Source organism: Helobdella robusta (assembly GCF_000326865.2).
Source record: "Helobdella robusta unplaced genomic scaffold HELROscaffold_1, whole genome shotgun sequence".
NCBI lineage: Eukaryota > Metazoa > Annelida > Clitellata > Rhynchobdellida > Glossiphoniidae > Helobdella > Helobdella robusta.
The window spans coordinates 6,221,022-6,240,775 of NW_008703570.1; the positions used below are offsets into that span (position 1 = coordinate 6,221,022).

General features: G+C 32.9%; 4 protein-coding genes across 4 annotated transcripts; all 4 read right to left on the minus strand.

Moving 5' to 3' along the window:
- Nucleotides 1-117: 117 nt before the first annotated feature.
- Nucleotides 118-1,070, minus strand: HELRODRAFT_159051 (hypothetical protein; the record flags this gene model as incomplete). The annotated part of the gene is made up of 3 exons (XM_009010975.1): nt 118-372; nt 648-803; nt 912-1,070. 3 exons carry the CDS (start codon nt 1,068-1,070, stop codon nt 118-120), a joined length of 570 nt encoding a protein of 189 aa, XP_009009223.1.
- Nucleotides 1,071-2,367: 1,297 nt separating this feature from the next.
- Nucleotides 2,368-7,015, minus strand: HELRODRAFT_159052 (hypothetical protein; the record flags this gene model as incomplete). The annotated part of the gene is made up of 4 exons (XM_009010976.1): nt 2,368-5,282; nt 6,055-6,244; nt 6,611-6,854; nt 7,002-7,015. The coding sequence occupies 4 exons, from the start codon at nt 7,013-7,015 to the stop codon at nt 2,368-2,370; spliced, it is 3,363 nt and encodes a 1,120-aa protein (XP_009009224.1).
- A 3,940-nt stretch (nt 7,016-10,955) lies between these two features.
- Nucleotides 10,956-11,714, minus strand: HELRODRAFT_159053 (hypothetical protein; the record flags this gene model as incomplete). Its single annotated transcript, XM_009010977.1, has 1 exon — nt 10,956-11,714. One exon carries the CDS (start codon nt 11,712-11,714, stop codon nt 10,956-10,958), a length of 759 nt encoding a protein of 252 aa, XP_009009225.1.
- A 2,563-nt stretch (nt 11,715-14,277) lies between these two features.
- HELRODRAFT_159054 (hypothetical protein) lies at nt 14,278-18,834 on the minus strand (the record flags this gene model as incomplete). The annotated part of the gene is made up of 9 exons (XM_009010978.1): nt 14,278-14,512; nt 14,942-15,018; nt 15,542-15,619; nt 15,770-15,824; nt 15,988-16,114; nt 16,496-16,753; nt 16,889-16,954; nt 18,113-18,259; nt 18,795-18,834. The coding sequence occupies 9 exons, from the start codon at nt 18,832-18,834 to the stop codon at nt 14,278-14,280; spliced, it is 1,083 nt and encodes a 360-aa protein (XP_009009226.1).
- Nucleotides 18,835-19,754: the final 920 nt, after the last annotated feature.

Genomic DNA, 19,754 nt, shown 5'->3' on the forward strand with positions numbered 1-19,754 from the left:
GAATTATACATGTTAACGAGTAGAACATATGCTAACATTAAACACTATATATAAAGCACTTCATTCACCACAATAATAATAACACATCAAAATATAACATTACATTAACATGTCCCATCATGTTGTGACCAAAACAAGAATCGTCTTGACATGCTGAACAGCGTTAACATCAAATTTTCCTAACTTAGCTTTCATGGACTGGTCGAATTCATAGTAGGAGTACCTGAGAAGGTACCAGCGGGTGGTCAGCCAGTCCTTGTAATTGGCCCCCCCACAACAGCGATAGTGGTACTGCATTTCATCGATGGTCGCCTTGTGGTCAGCGTTGCTGTGGTAAGTTCTCAGGCGCTCCGCTATCCCCTTTTCAAAGTTCTAAAAATAAAATTGTTAATTTTTATAAGGCCGAGGAAGTCAGCGATAGATATTTGCTGACGTTATGGGAGAGTGTACGAGTTTTCTCTTCAATAGAAAGCTCGGTTCAAACAATATGATTAATATTCATAAATTTAAACAGACGGTCGGATAAAGAAGAGCATTTTTAAAATGACAAGCAGGGTCGGGCGGATAAAAGCTCCTGGCCTAGTAATGAATGTTACCGACCAAACATTATTTTATAAACATTGATTAATTAAAACTAATTAATGCACTTTAACAAGAAAAGGGGGGAGATCGAGGAACATGCTACCAAAATATGTTACTGTTATGAACGAAATCAACTGCAGAATGATCTTTAAAAGTGGAGCAAGAAGGAAAAACTCTTGGTCTTTGTAGACTGCACGCCAATCCGTTACGGCCAGATCCACCTAGCAGTATTTTTCAAATGGGATTAACATATTGATGAGGGAATAAAAATATATTGTATTGTATTGTAAATATATTGAGAAACTGAGTATGAATATGAGTGCGCTAACGTAAGCAGAGCCAGCATTTATAAAGAAGACAGAGACGGCAAGAACTATGACAACATTCGGCAGATGATCAGACATCTTTTTGCTCTTCATGATGCCATAGTTCTTATAGATCATCCTCAACATGAGGCCGACAACCAACGTCATCGTACATACGCCCATCTCAACCAACCATAAAAAGAAGGTAATAAAGGAAATGTATTTTCTATGCTGGTTCGAAAGCAGAAACAATGCATACACCATTGTCTCCTGATCAAGTCTTGTTGTTGATGTTGATCAAGTGTTGCTGTTGTTAGTGTTGTTGTTGTTGATAGTGTTGATGTTGTTAGTGTTGTTGTTGATAGTGTTGATGTTGTTAGTGTTGTTGTTGTTGATAGTGTTGATGTTGTTAGTGTTGTTGTTGTTAGTGTTGTTGTTGTTGATGTTGTTAGTGTTTTTGTTGATGTTGTTAGTGTAGTCTTAATCTTAGAATAGGTAATGTGTTAATGCTGAAAACGAGAATGAAGTCAAACGTTTACGATGGTACTTTGAGAGTAGGAAGTGTGATGATGAGGACAGCGATGATTAAAATGATGATATTTTGTTAACGTTGATGACAAGGATGCATAAGCCTCCAATTAGAATAATATTTCTAAAACTTAAAGCCAAATGATATGAAATAGTTTACAGTAGAGTTCCGTTGTAGAGTAATATTCCAATGACTTTCAAATTCGCTACCGCAAGATTTATTTATAATAAAATTGCGAGCCTATCATCATAATGTGATAATTTTTTAATCAAAAGTTCAAATGATGATCATTGATACCATCACAATTCACCGACACTTCAGGTGCACAGAACCCAATCAGCCGTTGCAATAAAGTAGACAGCATCTGTCCTAACATTCAAACAGCGCTAATGTTAATATTTGAGTATTTCTTCACGAAAGGGTTTGTTGGTTAAATACTTATTGAATAATAAACTTTATTAATTGAATATTCACACAAACTTCTCCTAAACTCAAAACATAAACATTGACATCACAAAACACCGAAGAGATAAACAAAAGAATGTAAATAGATATTTTGTTTTTGGCAGTTTCTAGAAAAAAAATTTCATTGTTGATATAATTTGTCCAAATTCGTCATTCATAATTCTTGTAATTTAGGTAAAATTATTTTTGGCAATTTGGATGAAAGGCGAATGAACAAATTTTCAAGTTTTATTCAAAATGTAGAACTAAATTTAGATCGACATTTTGTAACAATTAAAAGCAAACATTGTCAAATAAGAACGATTATAAAGAAACTCTTGTACATTGAAATCCACTGTGAAGAATTATAATTTCAAAAACTTTTGTTGAAGTGAAATTCATTCCTTGTTTATAATCATATATATATATATTTATTTTTTAAAATACTGATTTGTAATAAAAACAAATTTTAAATAAATAAATAAAGCGCCACAAAATGAATGAAAATCAACAAGAAGTTTCTCTGAAGATGGACATAGTGACTGGGATAAGAGGTGCTGGATGTTTGCTTGGCTGCTGTGGCTGATGATCAATCTGGAGTTTGTGTTGAATGTGGATCCTACTATTTTTGTAATTGTCGATATGGTTGTTAATATGGTTGTTGTTGTTGTTGTTGTTGAGTTGGTTGATGTTGTCGAGTTGGTTGTTATTGTTGATGTTAATGAGTCGGTTGTTGGATTTGTTGAAACGTTCATATGTGATGTTGTCGCCATTAAAAATATTCAAGCTTCCGGGAGTTTGTTGAGAAGCATTTTCAGGGAGAAGTTGAAGTTGCTGATTTTTTTGCGGATAACACTGCGGCTGTTGGCGGTGGTGATGACAATGTTGACGTTGGTTATCACAAAAGTAGTGGTGGTGATTCTCTAATTGTTGTTGATGCTTTCTCAGTTGTTGCAACAAACGTAGCTTATTAAATGGTTTAGTTTTTCTACGTTGAAGGAAAATGTAGTTGCGAGGTAGTGAATGGTGGCTGACGCACGATGATCTAGTAGTAGATGTCGATGATGATGTTGTTGTTGGTGTTGTTGACGTTGGTGTTGTTGCAGCTGTTGCAGCGAATGATAGTGTAGTTATTGTGGTTATTGAAGGCGTTGTTGTTAACGACCGTTCCGCTAATAGTGAAGGTTCGCATACAGTTTTAGATTTTGATGTTGAAAACGTGGAGAAAATTTTGCGATTATGGTCAACTGCTCTCGGTGCTACTTTTGGCGTCAAACAATGGAAAGAATTTAATCCTCGTAAATTATTATTATTTGTAAAGTTTTTTTCATTGGAAGTACATAGCCTGTGGTTCTCACCATCTGCCAACCGATTGACCACCAAGACGTCTTCACTGCCAATGTGGTCGTGTTCATTTGGTTGCTGCTGCTCCTTAAATTTAAAATTAGTGTTTGAATGATTCTGGAAAATTATGTGTTGTTGTTGTTGTTGTATGTTTTGGCTGACTGTAGGCAAAAATGTTTTTGTTGAGCAATTTTTTATGTTTTGTTGATATAGTTGTTGGTCGTTGTTGAAATGATGCTGTTTGTATGAAGTTGTACGGTAACTTCTCTCATTCAAACAGTTCAAGTTTGTATTCATCTGGAAGAAATTCACCGGTCGGTCAAGAAATGCGGACGAACAGAGCGATGGTAAGACCTCATAATTAAAATCAAAAAAATTTTCTCCATAATCGTTCAAGTTTTTCAAATTGTTAAACATTTGGTTGTTAGCACCACATTTAGCTGTAACTTCACATTTTTGGGTTATTCTTGTTTTATGATTCCCATAATTTTCATCTCTGCCATTATCAAAAATTAATTTTATTGACCCATCAGTTTCCTCTTCAACATTTCCATTTGCGGGAGTGTTGTGTAGAAAGGCCTCCCTGTCGTGAATACCTCTCAAATTTTTAAGTTTATTCGAATGAGTTAAACAAGAATTGTTTTTCTCAATTTCACTATTTGCAAGAACGTATTCATCAGCATGATCCAGCTCACTGTCCTCCAAATCATTAACATGTTTCTTGTCATCCTCGAACCAAAGACATGCATCCTTTTCATCAACTGCATCTTCAATGTTGAGAAAAGCATCACTTCTATCAGTAATGATAGGGCTGTCAACTTTTAAGTGATTGAGATCTATGTTTGTAAAGTTCTCTGACGAATTCAAGCTTTCCCGATCGTTCTTATTCATGCAATCGTAAGGCATCAAGTTCACTGGTTGACGGTTGATAGACAACTTATCCCAATCCGTTTCGTCATCAACTTCCTCACCTATGTTCTTGCAATTTTCGCTAGTGTTTGATGTAATGTTGTTATCTTCAAATCTCATGTCGTTACGATTCAAGCAAACACAATTTTCATCATTCACTGAGTAGAGTTGAACGTTATGGTCATCATCATCATCACCGTCTCTATCATCATAGACATCGCTATCGTCGTCATCGTAGTAGTGTGATTTGTTTTCGTTTAAGTTTAATTTCCACATTCTGTTGCCGCACAAATCATTTTTGTTTTCAAAACCGTCTTCGATACTGCTCCTAAAATGCAATTCGTCATTAGCACTGTTTTGAAAAACTGCATTCTCACAGAAGGAGCTGATTTTACTCAGATTGTTGTCCGACTGTTTTCGACTGGACACGAAATAATTCACATCACTGCAATTCATTTTATCATTATCCTCTCCAACACATTGGCAATTATTGGCAAGATTGTGTTTGCACTCATTGCTGTCATCATGCTTTTCATCATCACTCTTGTCATCATCGTCATCATTGGTGTTGTTGATGACGTCATCATCATCATCGTTGTTGTTGTTGTCATCGTTGTTGTTGTTGTCATCGTTGTTGTCCCTATCATGGTTGTCATCATCGGACGACGGCGAAAGATGCTTGTAGTCTTGTTTGTAGCTTTTGAAAAATTGAGGAATGGTCCCTATTGTTTCACTGCTTGCGGCTGACAATTTTTTCTTCCTCTTCTCTCCACTTACCAGCAACTCATCATACTCGTCATCATTGCAGTTATCATCATTATCGCTGTTGTCATCAATTTCTATCTCAGTTTTTTGGTCGGATTGTATATTTATTTTGTTGAAGTTGATGTTATTGTTCGAGCGAATCTTATGTTGATCTTGCGAGTGCCAGTGGCTGTTTGATCGACCGTTCTTTTTCAAACGATTAAAACCGGCATAACCAAGACTTTCACTGTTACTCATTTCTTTCTCTTTTACATTCCTTCTTCTTCTTCTTCTCATGTTCCTTGAATAATTTGTATTGCTGGCGTTAGTGCTGTGATTGTTCGTCCTATCTTTTAGTGAATCTGCCATCAACATACGGTCGCGTGCTGCAATCGTCCTGTTCAGAGCTTCACTCAGGTTCTCCTCTGTTCACCACATTAAAACATGAACGATAAAATAGACGATAATGCGATGGTAAGCAAGGGCAACTAGAAAGTACGTGATATCGTGAATTTTTGTTAAGAAAACATGTAGAATAAAAAGTTTATAAATTAAAAAAATAAAAAAAAACAAAATTCTAGTTGCACCCCTGATGGAGAAGCCGTGGAGAAGTTCAAAATTTTTAATATGAGACAAAATAAGCCGGGTTTAACCAAATTTACAAACAGAAATTTGGCCGGAGCTATAGCCATTAGCTTGCCAACACTAGTCTCAAAACCAGCATAGGACCGTGCTATATTATAGCCAAGTAGTTAACCTAATAAATTAACGTAAAATAAATATAATTTTAATTTGTACCTCTTAATTGATTTCAAAAAATTAGTTAGCACACCCTAAAAGTATTTATTAAAATAATGTGACGATGGATTATCATTTTACAAAAAATTTAACAATTACGTAAAAGACTCAAAAATTGACTAAATCTGAATAAATTAGCCTTAACGATCATTCGTTATTCGTTATTAATGAACATTCTTTGTAAATTTGGATACCAAACATATTGGGGATAGGCTTAAAAGTTAAAAAACTTTACTGATTTTGAAATCCTTCTTAAATAAATTTTTAGCTACGTCTTTGACTTATTTAACATGAAATCGGAAAATATCAAAAAGGCCGAGGTAATTTACAATGTGTTAATCTTCAAACGAGTAAAAAACCATCAGGCATTTTTTGGCTGATAAAATTATAGTCACCAACCATTATAAGCCAGCTCTTCAAGCATCTGCTGTCTGACCGCCAATTGTTCAGGGTCCAGAGAAGCCCCTGGTGGGACGGGAGGCACTCCACATATGAGGATGTATCCTTGAGCTGGTTGTGTTGGATCGCCCCACGATATTGCCAAGTTCAAGGACGTTTCCAAAACACGGAAAATCAGAAGAGCAAAAAACTATTTTATTGTGAATGTGAAAACTTGAATTCTTTCAATTATAATTTCAAATTTAGTTTTATAAAAATATGTTCAACTTGGTCTTCAGATTGTTTATAAATTGAACAAGTCTGGAATTAAATTCCTTTTCAAATTATCACAAAGAGTTATAATTAATTATATATATATATATATATATATATATATATATATATATATGTATATATATATATATATATATTGAACATTAAATTATATAAATAAATTTTATGATCTGTCAAAATATTAAAAAGCTTGAAACCACTGAATATTTATTATTATTATTTATTATTTACCACGCAAATAGTTAAAAGGTCTACATAAAACTGGCTTCAAATGATTTCCGACCTCTACCGGTAAATAGCTTAAGCAAACAATGCCTAATACTCTCAACCAGTATCCAACTACAGCAGAAACTCCTTCTCCACAACCCCTTTTGCTGATTGTCATGTCGGTATCTGGTTGGTAGTGTTTATGCCTACTGCCGTTCGTATAAAATGACGTTATGCATGGTCGAGCTTTTGAAGGGTTACAACAACTGAACGGAACAACATCTCCAACAAAAAATTCCTTCTTCGTTCCCTTGAGTTCACTGTAGCAATTTATTGTTGGAAATTATTATTAAAAAGCCTAAACATTAAATTTCAAAATATGTCTAGAAAGTTATTCTTTAAAAAAAAATATTGAAAAGATTCTAACTCTTGAAATGCATTATAAAATTTGTCTTTTGGGAAATGACCTTTCCGCATCCATTTGATCTTTAAAAATTTTTTTGATTTTGCTTCAAAATATTTGCTCAATCAAAAGAGAAATAATTCTAGATTTTGTTTGAGAGTTTCGAGACAACATATATATTTATAAAGTTAAGTTCAGTGTTGTTAAAATACTCTGTTGAGTATTTAGATACTTTTCAAATACTTTTTGAAAATTTATTGCTTAAATACCAAACGATGCTGCTAGTATTTAAATATTGTCTACATTACAAATAATTATTTTAAATATCACGCTATCTTCATTTGGTACCATTTTCTAATTAGCAAAAAAGTTTGCGTGCCTAATAAACAGATGAAACATTAAAAAACTGTTCATTTTTATTGTTTGATATATACACACGTATTACGTAGCAGTAAGTTTCTTAAATGTTTAAATTACTAATAAATAGGCATTCATATTAAAATTCAAACAAAAATGTTTGTTAATTTTGAGAGGCAGTAATGTCTCAAACACATTATTATCGATAAAACCACTTTTAAGTCATTGTAATTAAATTTGTTAGCTACAAAATTACCACCACAAAGTGATTACATTTTTTCTGAATAATGCAATTTGAATAAGTATTTAAAATAACTTTTAAATATCGGAATACATATTTGAATACTATTTAAATATTTAAACACTCCAAATACTTAACAACACTTGTTGCATTTTAGTAAAACATTCAGGACCTTGTGCCAGTCTTTATGACTTACAGCTCCACAACATCTGTACTGGTACTGTATGTGGTCTACCTTCATTTTGAAGTCTAAATTGCTGGCGTACACCTCAATGCCTTCCTTCATTACATTTGTCCAAGCCTATATTAACATTATCAACAAAGCGATTACTCAATAGGTTGACTTTATAAAATTTTATATTTTTGTGAAGCTAAAGTTTTATTAAATCTACAATAATTAAATGACTAAATAATTGGAAAACAAAATAATGTTCCCAAATAAAAATGAAAACAGCTGGTAAGATACACCAAGTACCGACCGTTTTCATAGTTTTCGTGTACCCATGCAGAAGACCGCCAAGAACAGACAGTACAATGATGAAAAGCAGATTAGAGGTGATGTAGACAAATGCCAATGTTTGGTATACAGACATGTTTCTGTACATTTTACGCCAGTCCGTCATAGTTAAACTGACCTTAGGTCGATATTTACAGGATAAATTTTAACTAAAAATCGCACAGACATACAGACAGTCACATATTAGAGATGCATCGGATTATTAAGCGGTTACACAGAACATACCAATGGTTTGGTTATTTTATACTTTTAATGAAACCAGTGGGATGCGTTTTAGCTTGTTTAATGCGCGAATATTTTACTGTTATGTAAAAATGATAGCAAAATGTCTCAAAGGGTTTTGAGACTATTCAATATGCCGTGGTGTGAAATTATCATAGCTTTGTTAACGTTGTTCAATTCACAATTGGGTTTTCAATTTTTTTTACGACGAATTTCAGTTCATGGTTTGTTAAAGTCATGTTTTTACAAAATTGAATATTTTTGCGTATCATAAGACTTATCGTGTTTGTGAAGACTAGACTACTATTATACTATAGTTCAGTTTATATTTATAGTTCAATAAACCAATTGTCAACATCTTTTTAGCTTCTACTCTGCTTTTTACTGTTTAGTAGATTTAACGGATCTCTCGATCAATTTATCCTTCCACGAATTTTACATCTTTAGGTTCAAAAATAATGTCTATAGCAACGACTAATTTACAAATGTTTGTCGTTAATTATTGAAATATTCAGCAAATCGATAACTAATTAATCCGCCACGGAAATTTTTACAACGCCATTTACGTTCAACAGGACTCCTCGACGATTTTAGTGAATAGACCTATCGTCATATGAGGTGTAATATTTTTTTCTTTCTTAAATATTTTTTAGAGGCATCAACAACACACACACAAACACATATACACTGAGTTCATATGAATCCGCAACCACACACATGGCAAGTGACGGGTGAATGGAGATCTCTGCAAAAGAACCTCAGCAGCATGGCCAAGCGTTTCAACCATTACACCATCTCGCCTCACAAAAAAAATCGAAACAGAATTTTATGAATAAAAGTCAGAGACAGTAGAAAACAAGGAAGTTTAACTAAGATAATAATGAATGAAAATGAGAAAAACATCTTAATCCACACGGTGTATATGTAAATACAGATTTTGTTACACCATTTAAAGAAGTAGTGGGAGTGACAAGTCAACAATGAAACAAAGCGATTGATCTAACGAATAAATCAATATCAGTAAACTACACGTTACACAACGCTGAGGAGTAGCTGCAATTAAATTAGTTATCCGTTATGACATCCTATTTGTTTATTTTTGAATCATTTTCATAAATGCAGTTCTCACTTTCAGAATTCTGTTAACTAAAACCTAAACCAACCAACACAACCTAAGCTCGTCATAAACACACTTTGTGGATCCTCAAAAATCTTTTAAACATCCATATTTTTAAATCTTGGTGTTATCTATATTTTATTTTATATCTTCCTGGCCTAGACAATGACTCATACAAATAAACGGAGAAACGGCTGAACCCGGAAAACACAAAATAAGATTATAAAGTATCGAGGTATTTGGTTTTAGCGCGCTGATGAAAGATGCGTTAAAAAAGCGGGAACAAGAACATACCGATTATTTTAAACACGAAAAATAACTGATAAACTCAATGAGGTTTGAAAGTTTTAACGATTTTTTGTTTTTAGGATACTGTAGAGTTTTGTGATCAAGTGAAGTCCGTGAAAACGAATGTTTATATGGGTCTTCACGCTTCAGTGGGTAACTTCTAAAAGCCAAATAAATTACATTGATTGAATAACACATAAATACTGAAGTTTATTACTTAGCCTGAACGTTGACCCAGAAGTGTTTACGTTGTTATATAATATTTTAGTTGTTGCGGACATCATTACCTTGAGGTTCTCTGCACAAATTGATATAATAGATCGCGGCGTCAGTGCTGTTCACGCTTTTAAGTGTATAACGGGAAAATACGACAGTAACAGCAGTAAAATATTTATATATTTATGTGATAAACATAGTATGTATTAACAAACTTCAAAGCCAATGGCATGATACGCAAGATGAATGATCCCAGCTATGATCACAAAATTTGGAAAGGCCTCACCTACGTGATTATATTTAAACTCATGGTAATCCAAAAAGACGACTTTCAAGTAGATACCCCCAGTCAAAATAGCCGTCCCCAAGATAAAGCAGCTCATTTGAAACAGTAAAGAAACGTAAGCAAGAAACAGCCGACCCGATTCGCCGAGCATACACATGTTGCACGAATTTTTAAACTTTTCTATCCAATTTTACACCTAATAACACAAAACGTTGCAAATAAATTTATTCAGATATTACAACTTAGTGTCGTTGGATAGTTTCAAAATAAAATCATAACAAAACATAAAATGACGTTAAAGCGCTTAATTAGTTTTTATAACAGGTATGAAATTAGAGATATCCAGAATTCTCACGTGTAAAGTGCCAGCCACAAAATTTGACTGTCGAAAAAGGCGGGGTATCTGATCTGATGCACCGCCAATTCATTTTCCTCCATCAATTTGCTCGCTTACTGCAATAAAGAAAGATACGTTCAAAAATTGACTTGTTATTGAGAAATTTTCGGTTTAAAATAGATAAGTTTGGAAATTGACGTTTGTTGAAAATTACGTTTTTTTCTTTAAATTCCGTAAGTCGCATTCGTAAGTCGTAAGAAATATTATGACAAACGTTTATGTTTTTGCTGCTGCTTGTTTTTACTGCCGCTTGTGAACTAATGCCAAAATCAAGTGCATTTTATTTTTTGAAAACAATTGACAATTTATAACATTCTTTAAAGACAGTTCTAAATCTTAAATTGTATAATTATAATGACTTGAATGAAAGTTCAATATCAAACATATTTTAAAGTCAATGTCTCGCCACTAAACAAAGTACCTTGCGACATCAAATTAACTAGTTTCTCGTCTAATGGTAATTCCATGTTGTTGTTTGATTCAAGATCAGCAAACAAATGTAGCTTCGACAAATTTCGACGTTGATAATCAATTTTCAAAGTTTTAGCTAGTTGGTCTAAACATTTGCCAATGGACCAACATTTATCAAAGAAAACGTAATGATGGGAGTCTTCAAACATGACATCAAAATAAATACGGTCGTCAACGGGTAAACCAGTATCTCCCTTTGCCTTTAATTTTATTTTCATCAAAGCAATCTTGGCGGTGGTGTTCGCAGATCTGGAATTAAGTGGTTTCGTAAATTTTGTGTTTTTAACTTTGTCAAACGATAAACTATCTACCAGCTTTGCCGTTTTTGCTTTTTTATCTCGGTTTGTTGGTTTTTCAGGGCACTTGTGATCTTGAGGATGTCTATGCTGAAGACAAAATATTTGTCCGCAACACTCGCATATTATTTCAATTAATTCTTTCTGTGTACAATCTCTAAAAGAACAATCATATGATATGCTAGAAGAATTATTACGAACCGCTCCACAATCAGAAATCTCGGACGAAAAACTTTGACAGTTGTGATTTATATAATAAATATGAATTTTACAGAAGGAAAGGTGACACTTGTCACATTCCAATGGCAAAAAATCCAAGAGATGACATTCCTTAAGGCTACAATGATCGCCTATTTTCAACTCGGCCATCTTTAGGAAAATTTGCAGACGGTAACCCAATTTCACTCGCAAAAATAGAGGCGAAAGTTTGAGAAGAGCAACGAGTGTAGTTTCAATTTAACTGAACATTGGCTGTTTGCTGTTATCCATCTGATTTAGAGACATTCTAGACACCAAATATTAAAAAGTTGACTAATAAGCAATTTTCAAACAAAATTTTTTTTTCAAATTTAATTATATAATTACGGATCAATTTTAAAAGACCAAATTCAACATTTAACAATTTAACTAGATTACTAGAATCTGGATTCGTTTCTGTATCACAAGTGTTTTTTATAAATTGAATATTCAATATTAAAACTTTCGTGTCCAAGCTTTAACGTTTTTATAACAAAAATTTGATTAAAGTTTAAATCAAATGTTTTATTTTCATATGTCCTATATAAAACACTGGAATCCTATAATATGGCACGTACGAGTAACCTACTTACCATACTACTATAATAATAATGGAGGCACGTTCATATATACAATAAAAAATAAAAATAAAATTTGTAATTGCCTATGCAAAAACTTTGAAAATTAAAAAAAGATTAATTTAATTAAGCATAAAGTCTAAGGTCTCATAGCTCACAATAAATAAGTCTTAGTGATGCGACATCGTACCTCAACCACCTTTAGCATTGTACAGATTGCACTTTGTTTACTATTTAAGAATAGATGCATGTTTAATTGCGATTGGAAGCTCATTTTTAGTAAGTAAGGTTGTCGTTTCTAAGTTTTTAAAATTATGTATATTCCAAGTTATATTAAATAGATTAAATAACACACCAACGGATTCTGGAAAACAAATTACTACCAATTTGTGATCAATGTAAAGTTAGATTATCAATCCAACATATTTTAATAGATTGCAGAAATTATAACCGATACAGATCCTATAAATGCCCTTTTCCAAATATTTTACCAGAGATATTTGTCAACCAAGTCACATCCAAAATATGTTTTAATACTTCGTCACAAAGAATATATAAAGAAAAATAAAGATAGCCGGAAAACGAGCTAAAAAGCCGTAAAATTGTGAACGAACGAGCGGATATATGAAATGTATATATAATTTTTTGCGGGTTACATCATCATCATTAGAATACGGCTCTATTCTAAGTTTATTTATAACTATGCTGGTAATGAATTTCTTAACTAAAAATCCCACCCACTAACAGCATTGTTTGTAATAAGAGAGATTAGCACTTTTAAATAAGTGACAAAAGGTTGAACCTAAATTTTCAGGCATATTTGGTTATCATAGTCATATATTTTACAAATCAAAACTTCAGGTAAACAGGTAAGAATATTTGTGGTTATCCCCAGCAGTCCAACGTGTGAGCTCACAGCAACCTGAATAAATGACGCTTCATAGGAACAAAACGAGACGCACTCCAACTGTATGCGCCACCTGATTTGATCCTTTTATTGACTTACTAATATAAAAAGTGACAATGTTTAACTATATTTTCAAAAGCAAATCAAACTCAGAGAAGGGTGCGTTAAAATTCAGATAAAAAAATTCATAACAAATGTGATAATGTTAATAGTAGTAAATCCTATTTAATGAAAACAAAAAGTGCTTTAAATTTACCGGATAATTAATTTGTTTACAACATGCACGCCAAAATAAACATTACCAGTTTATTAGCAATTGCTTTAAAACATAGCATTAATTTGGTGCAAGAAAAATTGTATGCATTTTTTACGTATTACGAATAAAAATAAAATTCTATTTGACGTGCACTTGAATAAATCATTAATTATGTATACCCATATACACAAAATCACATGCGCCTAATATACGTGATTATTACACATACACACATGTATAACACACACGCCACATACTGTTTTAACTTGCACGACCGTCGTGCATCTGTTCCAACGTAGGTTAACTGATTTCTGATAGATAAACGTAAATACTTCAACCACAGACTTGTACAAACGTTTATTTGAATGCCAACGATATTTTAAAAAAGGCTGAATCATTTGCTAATTCCAGAAATACGTTTGATGTAACACGATCACAAATAACTCACGGTCCAACCCCATATTCCAACAACTACCTCTCTTTCACAACTCATGCTGTACTTATATACAGTCGCTTTTACAATCGCTTGTTACAAAGATACCTGATTCTGACAAGTTATTAGTATTGGAAACATAATAATAAAATCAAGATAAAAATAATTGAAATCAATCCTATAGAGCAATTTGCAAAAACAGCATTTTGACTATTGCAGCAGATATAACATTCACCACCAACTCAGCCTGTTAGTCCCTAACGTAGACGTTATTTTTTTTCAATGAGTAAAAGGCTAACCTATCCAAATGAATTATTTTCATCTATGCCCGCTGTCTTTTATGATCTTGGATCCGAAAGACCACGTCGGTTGATCTTGTACGGACCTTCCCAATTTCTTTGGAGCTTTGGGCATCGCCCTTTTTGCACCGTGAGTTGTATAATCATACCAGGTCATTGCATTTGAAACCTGCATTATTTCTTCCTTGGTCATCTGGGTATTCATTGTTTCGGTTCCTTTAGCTACAGGTAGACGTCGTGGACCCTTCTTGATTTTGTTGACACTTGTTGACAAGATGGATAACTTAGACGCATGTTGCAATATTTGTTGCTGACATCTTTCCTGTTGACCAGTGATGGAGCGTTGAAAAACCCAACCTCATCAGCACTGAAGTCGTCGTTGAAGTCATCATCAAGGTGGAAGAGGACCAAGCTTTCCTTCCTTAAGCACGGTGGATGAGTTTTTTCCTTGGTTTTTCTTGGAAGTTTCAACATGTTTGGTTTGATGTCCAGAATGAATATTCGCATCAGCATTGACACCAGCCCCACTGGCATTGTTAAATCTTTAAATTATTGCTCTCACACCCTCCCAGAGTAACGTCTCACCTAAATTATCAAAAACGAATTTTTGGTGAGTGTTGCATTGTTGCTATTATTGTTACTATTGTTATTTTTGATGTCGTTGTCATCAATGAGAAGCATGCTATAAATGAAAGCAGGCGAGATCCGATTGGTAGCCCCACTGCATATCAATAGCTTCAAAGTCTTTGTCACTGCCAACTTCTAGAATATTTTTAAGACCTTCATCATCATCTTCATCATTATGACAACGACTTCCCTTCTTCACGTTATCACGTGCATAACGGTCGAAATCAACCCTAGGAAGTATAGACCTGCAATCGCTAACGTAATTGCAGGTAGTTGAATAAGCTGATGAGATGACGTTAGGATTTTATTGGCAATCGTGCATATTTCTGTGATTCGCTGTCAATGAAATGAACGTTTAAACAAGTCTGTCTTCAAAGCTGTCAGAAATCAGTTAACTTGACGATCGTGCAATCGTGCAAGTTATAATATATATATATATATATATATATATATATATATATATATATATATATATACATATATATACAAACACACACATACACATAAACACATGTTTGTATAATCATATCTAGGGTGCATAAATATGCATACATCTATACACACTCACGCATCTAATTCAAATGAGTAAATTAATGTTGAAAGATGGGTTTGTTAAAAACGGTTGAACATTTGAAATATTCAATAAATTGATGGCCAAAAAACTTAATGTATCCATTTGACAATAAAAAAGCTCTGACATAAAAACAAAAAAGCCTGTTCAATAAAATTGACTGCACAATTTGTTCAAATGAAAAAGAAAAAACTTATGAACAATAATTGTAGGATAAAAACAAGAGATAAAAACATGTCTGCTTGATAAAGAGAGATATAAACAATATTATAAGCCTAGCCAAATAACCCGCACATCTAAAGACAAGTACTGGCTCATTTTCGTTGTCTCACATTCTCTGCTCCTGAAGCATCGGACATCTTGTTGCTTTAAATTGTAAATGTGAAATATTATTAATACGTTGATGAATATATCATATTTGTTCGTTAAATATAATTTATATGAGCAGTAGTAACAGAGTAGTAAAACTTTGTGAGCTTATTGCACAAAGCAGTGTGTTGTTCCAAGTTAACTCACCACCGCTTTCAATTTTGCAGGATTGCAGAACCATTCACACGGAGTACGGTGATGTCTGCCCGTAAATATATATAAATATAGCTGCATTGCTGCAAATAACGTTGAACCTCACACAGACTTAGTAAGCAACAACACATGATGGGAACGAAAAATTTTAAATTTATAAAAAGGTAAAATGTTTGTGTTAATTATCTAAAAGTGATTGATAGCAGTACTACCTGTCATTTTTTCCAACGTCGTCAGCATCTAATTTGGATTTTCTTTTTTCATAGACGACAATGATTATGATGAGAATTAAGATTTCTGCTACAATCCCAATGAACGGCCACAGAGCAGCCAACTTATCTGCATTAGTTTTAAAATCATCAAACTGTAAAATTAAGGCTTGTTTGCTTTCAAAATGTAAAAAAGTTATCAAAAACAATCATACAGGCACAGTGATGTGTTTTCACAACAAACTTGCTGGAAAAAGCATTAAGCTAGAGCATTTATCGCAATTTTTGCATGACCCTCACACATTAAAAATGATTTAATATTGGTGGCCTGCACGAGATAAAATAAAATATAACGATTCAAACATCTGGTCAACATTCAAGTACTATAGTGCAATTTTTTATACAACTTCCATGCATACTAAAAAATAAAGTACTATAGTTCAATTTTTTATACAACTTCCATGCATACAAAGAAATAAATTAAGCCAAGTCTTTTTCAATGTCTTCCAACCTTTAACTCTAATCTTGATAGTGCTGGTACTGTTGCCAAGGTCGTTGATGGCGAAACATTTGTAGACCCCATAATCATCCTTCTTTGTCTCGTTGATGAAAAGAGTACTACCCTCACTAAAAAATTGATCAACATCATTTTCCACTCGATACCAACTGTAGTTAACTGTTGGGTGTCCATATGCGTGACAGCTAAGGTTCACAGAGTTACCATGGACAACATTCAATGACTTGTCAAGAGTCTTTACTATGGGACGAGCTTCATAATTTGGATTAATGAAAATAGGCTTGATATTTTGTATGAAGTCTACTTTTAAGCATTGACAACCAATTGATAAAAAACTAGGCACTAAATGTTAAACAAGTTTGCATGAAATTTAACATAAGAACTTACAACTTATTTCCACAGTAAGATTGCTATTCTCAACCAAACAAAAGTACCTGCCAACGTCATGTTCAGCTAGAAAAATGTATAATCTTTCATTAATTTTAATATCATTAAAGTGTTCAGCTTCAAAATTTTAATTTAATCTTAAATTTAAAAAAAAAAATAAAAATAATTTAATGTGATTAAAATACTTTTTGCTCAACTATTACATACAAAAAATTTTTTACGTTAATTTTACTTGCAGAAAGTTATTTTTACTTCATTTTTATTTGCTAAAATCTCCCTTCTTAATACTTTTTACTTTTACATAAGTAAATTAAATATCACTGAATATAAAATGTATTCGCCACTCTTGAGTTTGTGGAAAATGGTTTAGTATAATCAAGTGATGTCCTTTTATTAGAGTTCATGATAAAATAGCAACTTGGCTTATTTGATTTGTTTTCTTCCTACAACATTAGGATGGTCTCAAACATTAAGTATAAAATAAATTAAGGCTAGGGAGGAAAACCGTTTATAATTTTAATATAAACCCCAACATTACAAAAATGAATTGATGACCTTCAACTTGGACAATTTTCAGACAATTTCTGCTATCTTGACATTATAAGCATATAATAACAAAAACTACATGTTCAACACCAGTATTTTCTCAGCTAACTGAAAAAACTAAGGCTAATTACAAAAGAAAATAAAATACGAAAATTCATATTATTGTTATAATACTCGCTGTCGTAACCGATTTACGACGGGTTCAAATCTTCGATTGAATAAAATACTCCAAACAGTTATTAAACTTTATTTACAGAAGAAATCAACTAATCGTTTATTTCTAGCAAATTCAAATTAACGCAACAATTAACTTTTAAATTGTTCAAAATCTATCGCTATGACAACGTCAACAAACAAATCAAATATCGCTTTAAATAATTCACCGAATCGCTATTCACAAGATCACAGAGTCACGAATTTACAAAATCACGAATTTCACTAATCACTAATCTTCTTGCGACGTGCGCTTATATACTCCTCGCAACCGTCGTTTCTAGATTCTTCTAGATGGTCCGATTCTAGCATACTCTAGAATGCTCCAGTCACTAGATCTAGAACATTCTAGAATACGCTAGAATCTAGTGCGTTCGGTAGCACGGTTATAACATTATATTATACACGTACATGCATTTATGTAAGCGTGAATTACATAGATTCCAGTTCAAAATTAAGACTTACTGATTTTGTTAATTGTAAGATTTTTTCCAGATATTTTAAAATTATCTTTTGATTCAATCAGTTGCCCATATGGATTGAACCACTGCTTGACTGGTTCTCCTGGACATTCAATGGTTACCGCTGTATAAAACTTCTCAACCACAGCAGCTAGAATCATAAATAAACATTTAATTTTACATTGTCAGATATCATCAACTTTTCAAACAAAAATGCTCTCCACTTCATTGAAAATAAATTCTCACACAGTATAATGCAACATATTGCGCATATATGTATATATTACTCTCTTTTATTTATTAGATTCTTTTATTTTATTTAAGAAACAATTAAAGAAAGAATTAAATTTTCTGTTAAACTGTGTTAAATTTTGTTTCTTATTTTTTCAAGTTAGTTTTTCATGGAAGTTTTTCAAGTTACCATAATCACTATTTAATTAGAATTTAGGACCACATAATTAATAATTAGCTAAAATTATATACTAATTCCGTGTAATGTAAGTACCATTAAATAAATTTAATTCTTGCTGTTGAACTTGGTTGATCTAACATTAAAGCTCAACTAAGCTGAAATTTAACTATAATCTAACTAAATCTAAGTACAATTTAACCAGTAATTCTCTAAAATTCAGCTTAATTCAAATTATTTTAATTGATTGAGTTGTTCGGCTTGCTGTTGAACCTACAATCAGCTATGCTAAAACTCTGGTTGCCACAAACCGGCATACTGAATCTCAGAGATAAATCAATTTCAAATAAACAACAGCTTGATGGTCATGGATCTAGCCCTTTGTGTAACAATAAACCAGAGGATGACAAGGCAGTGGTTGATTTTGAATAGCTTATTATATCAAGATAGGATTTGTAATAAACAACATCAGGAAACACATGTTGCAAAAAAAAATAAAGCCATCAAGATTGATAAAACTTTTGCTGTGACATTTGCATTCATAAGTGCTTTGAACAAGTGATGCAAATAGGTGGTCATGGCACAATGGTTAGATCAATGAATCAAAATTGTTCAAAGCAAAGTTATAAAAAGAGAGGGAAATGTAAATTTCAGAAAATGGTAAATTTTTAGCATCTTGTTGATGAGGTTCAGGCTCAGGATGCACAAATCCTGATACCATTGATAATTAAATGGATAGCTCCCTGAACAACCACTGTGCCAGTTCAATGGCATGTCTATAGCAAACAGGGAAACATGAGCTGCATGTATTTGACAGTGAATCATTTCCTAAATTTTTAAGAATCAAGCGACAAAAAAGCACTTATCTAAAATGTGGACTCAGTGTGGGCTGCACTGAAGAGGAAGATAAAATTTTTATATGATATCTCAAATAATCTCTGGTCTACCTATTAGGTGGAGTTTATAAGCTTCAACGTTGCAGGCAGATTTCGTTTGAAAGTAAAACTGTCCTTAAACATAACTTCATGTTTATAATTCCAAGAAGTAAAAAGTCTGAAACATTTTCCAGCTGAAACCCTGCCTGCTATACCAGCCATTTGGTTAGCTATAGCATTATAGGAACAAATTGTTAGTGTTTCACAAATGGGTGCTTCACATTTGGGTGGCTCTTCCCATCAAAATGAATGATTGTACTACAATGCTAAAAAAAGGAATACTATAATGCCGATATGCTGAA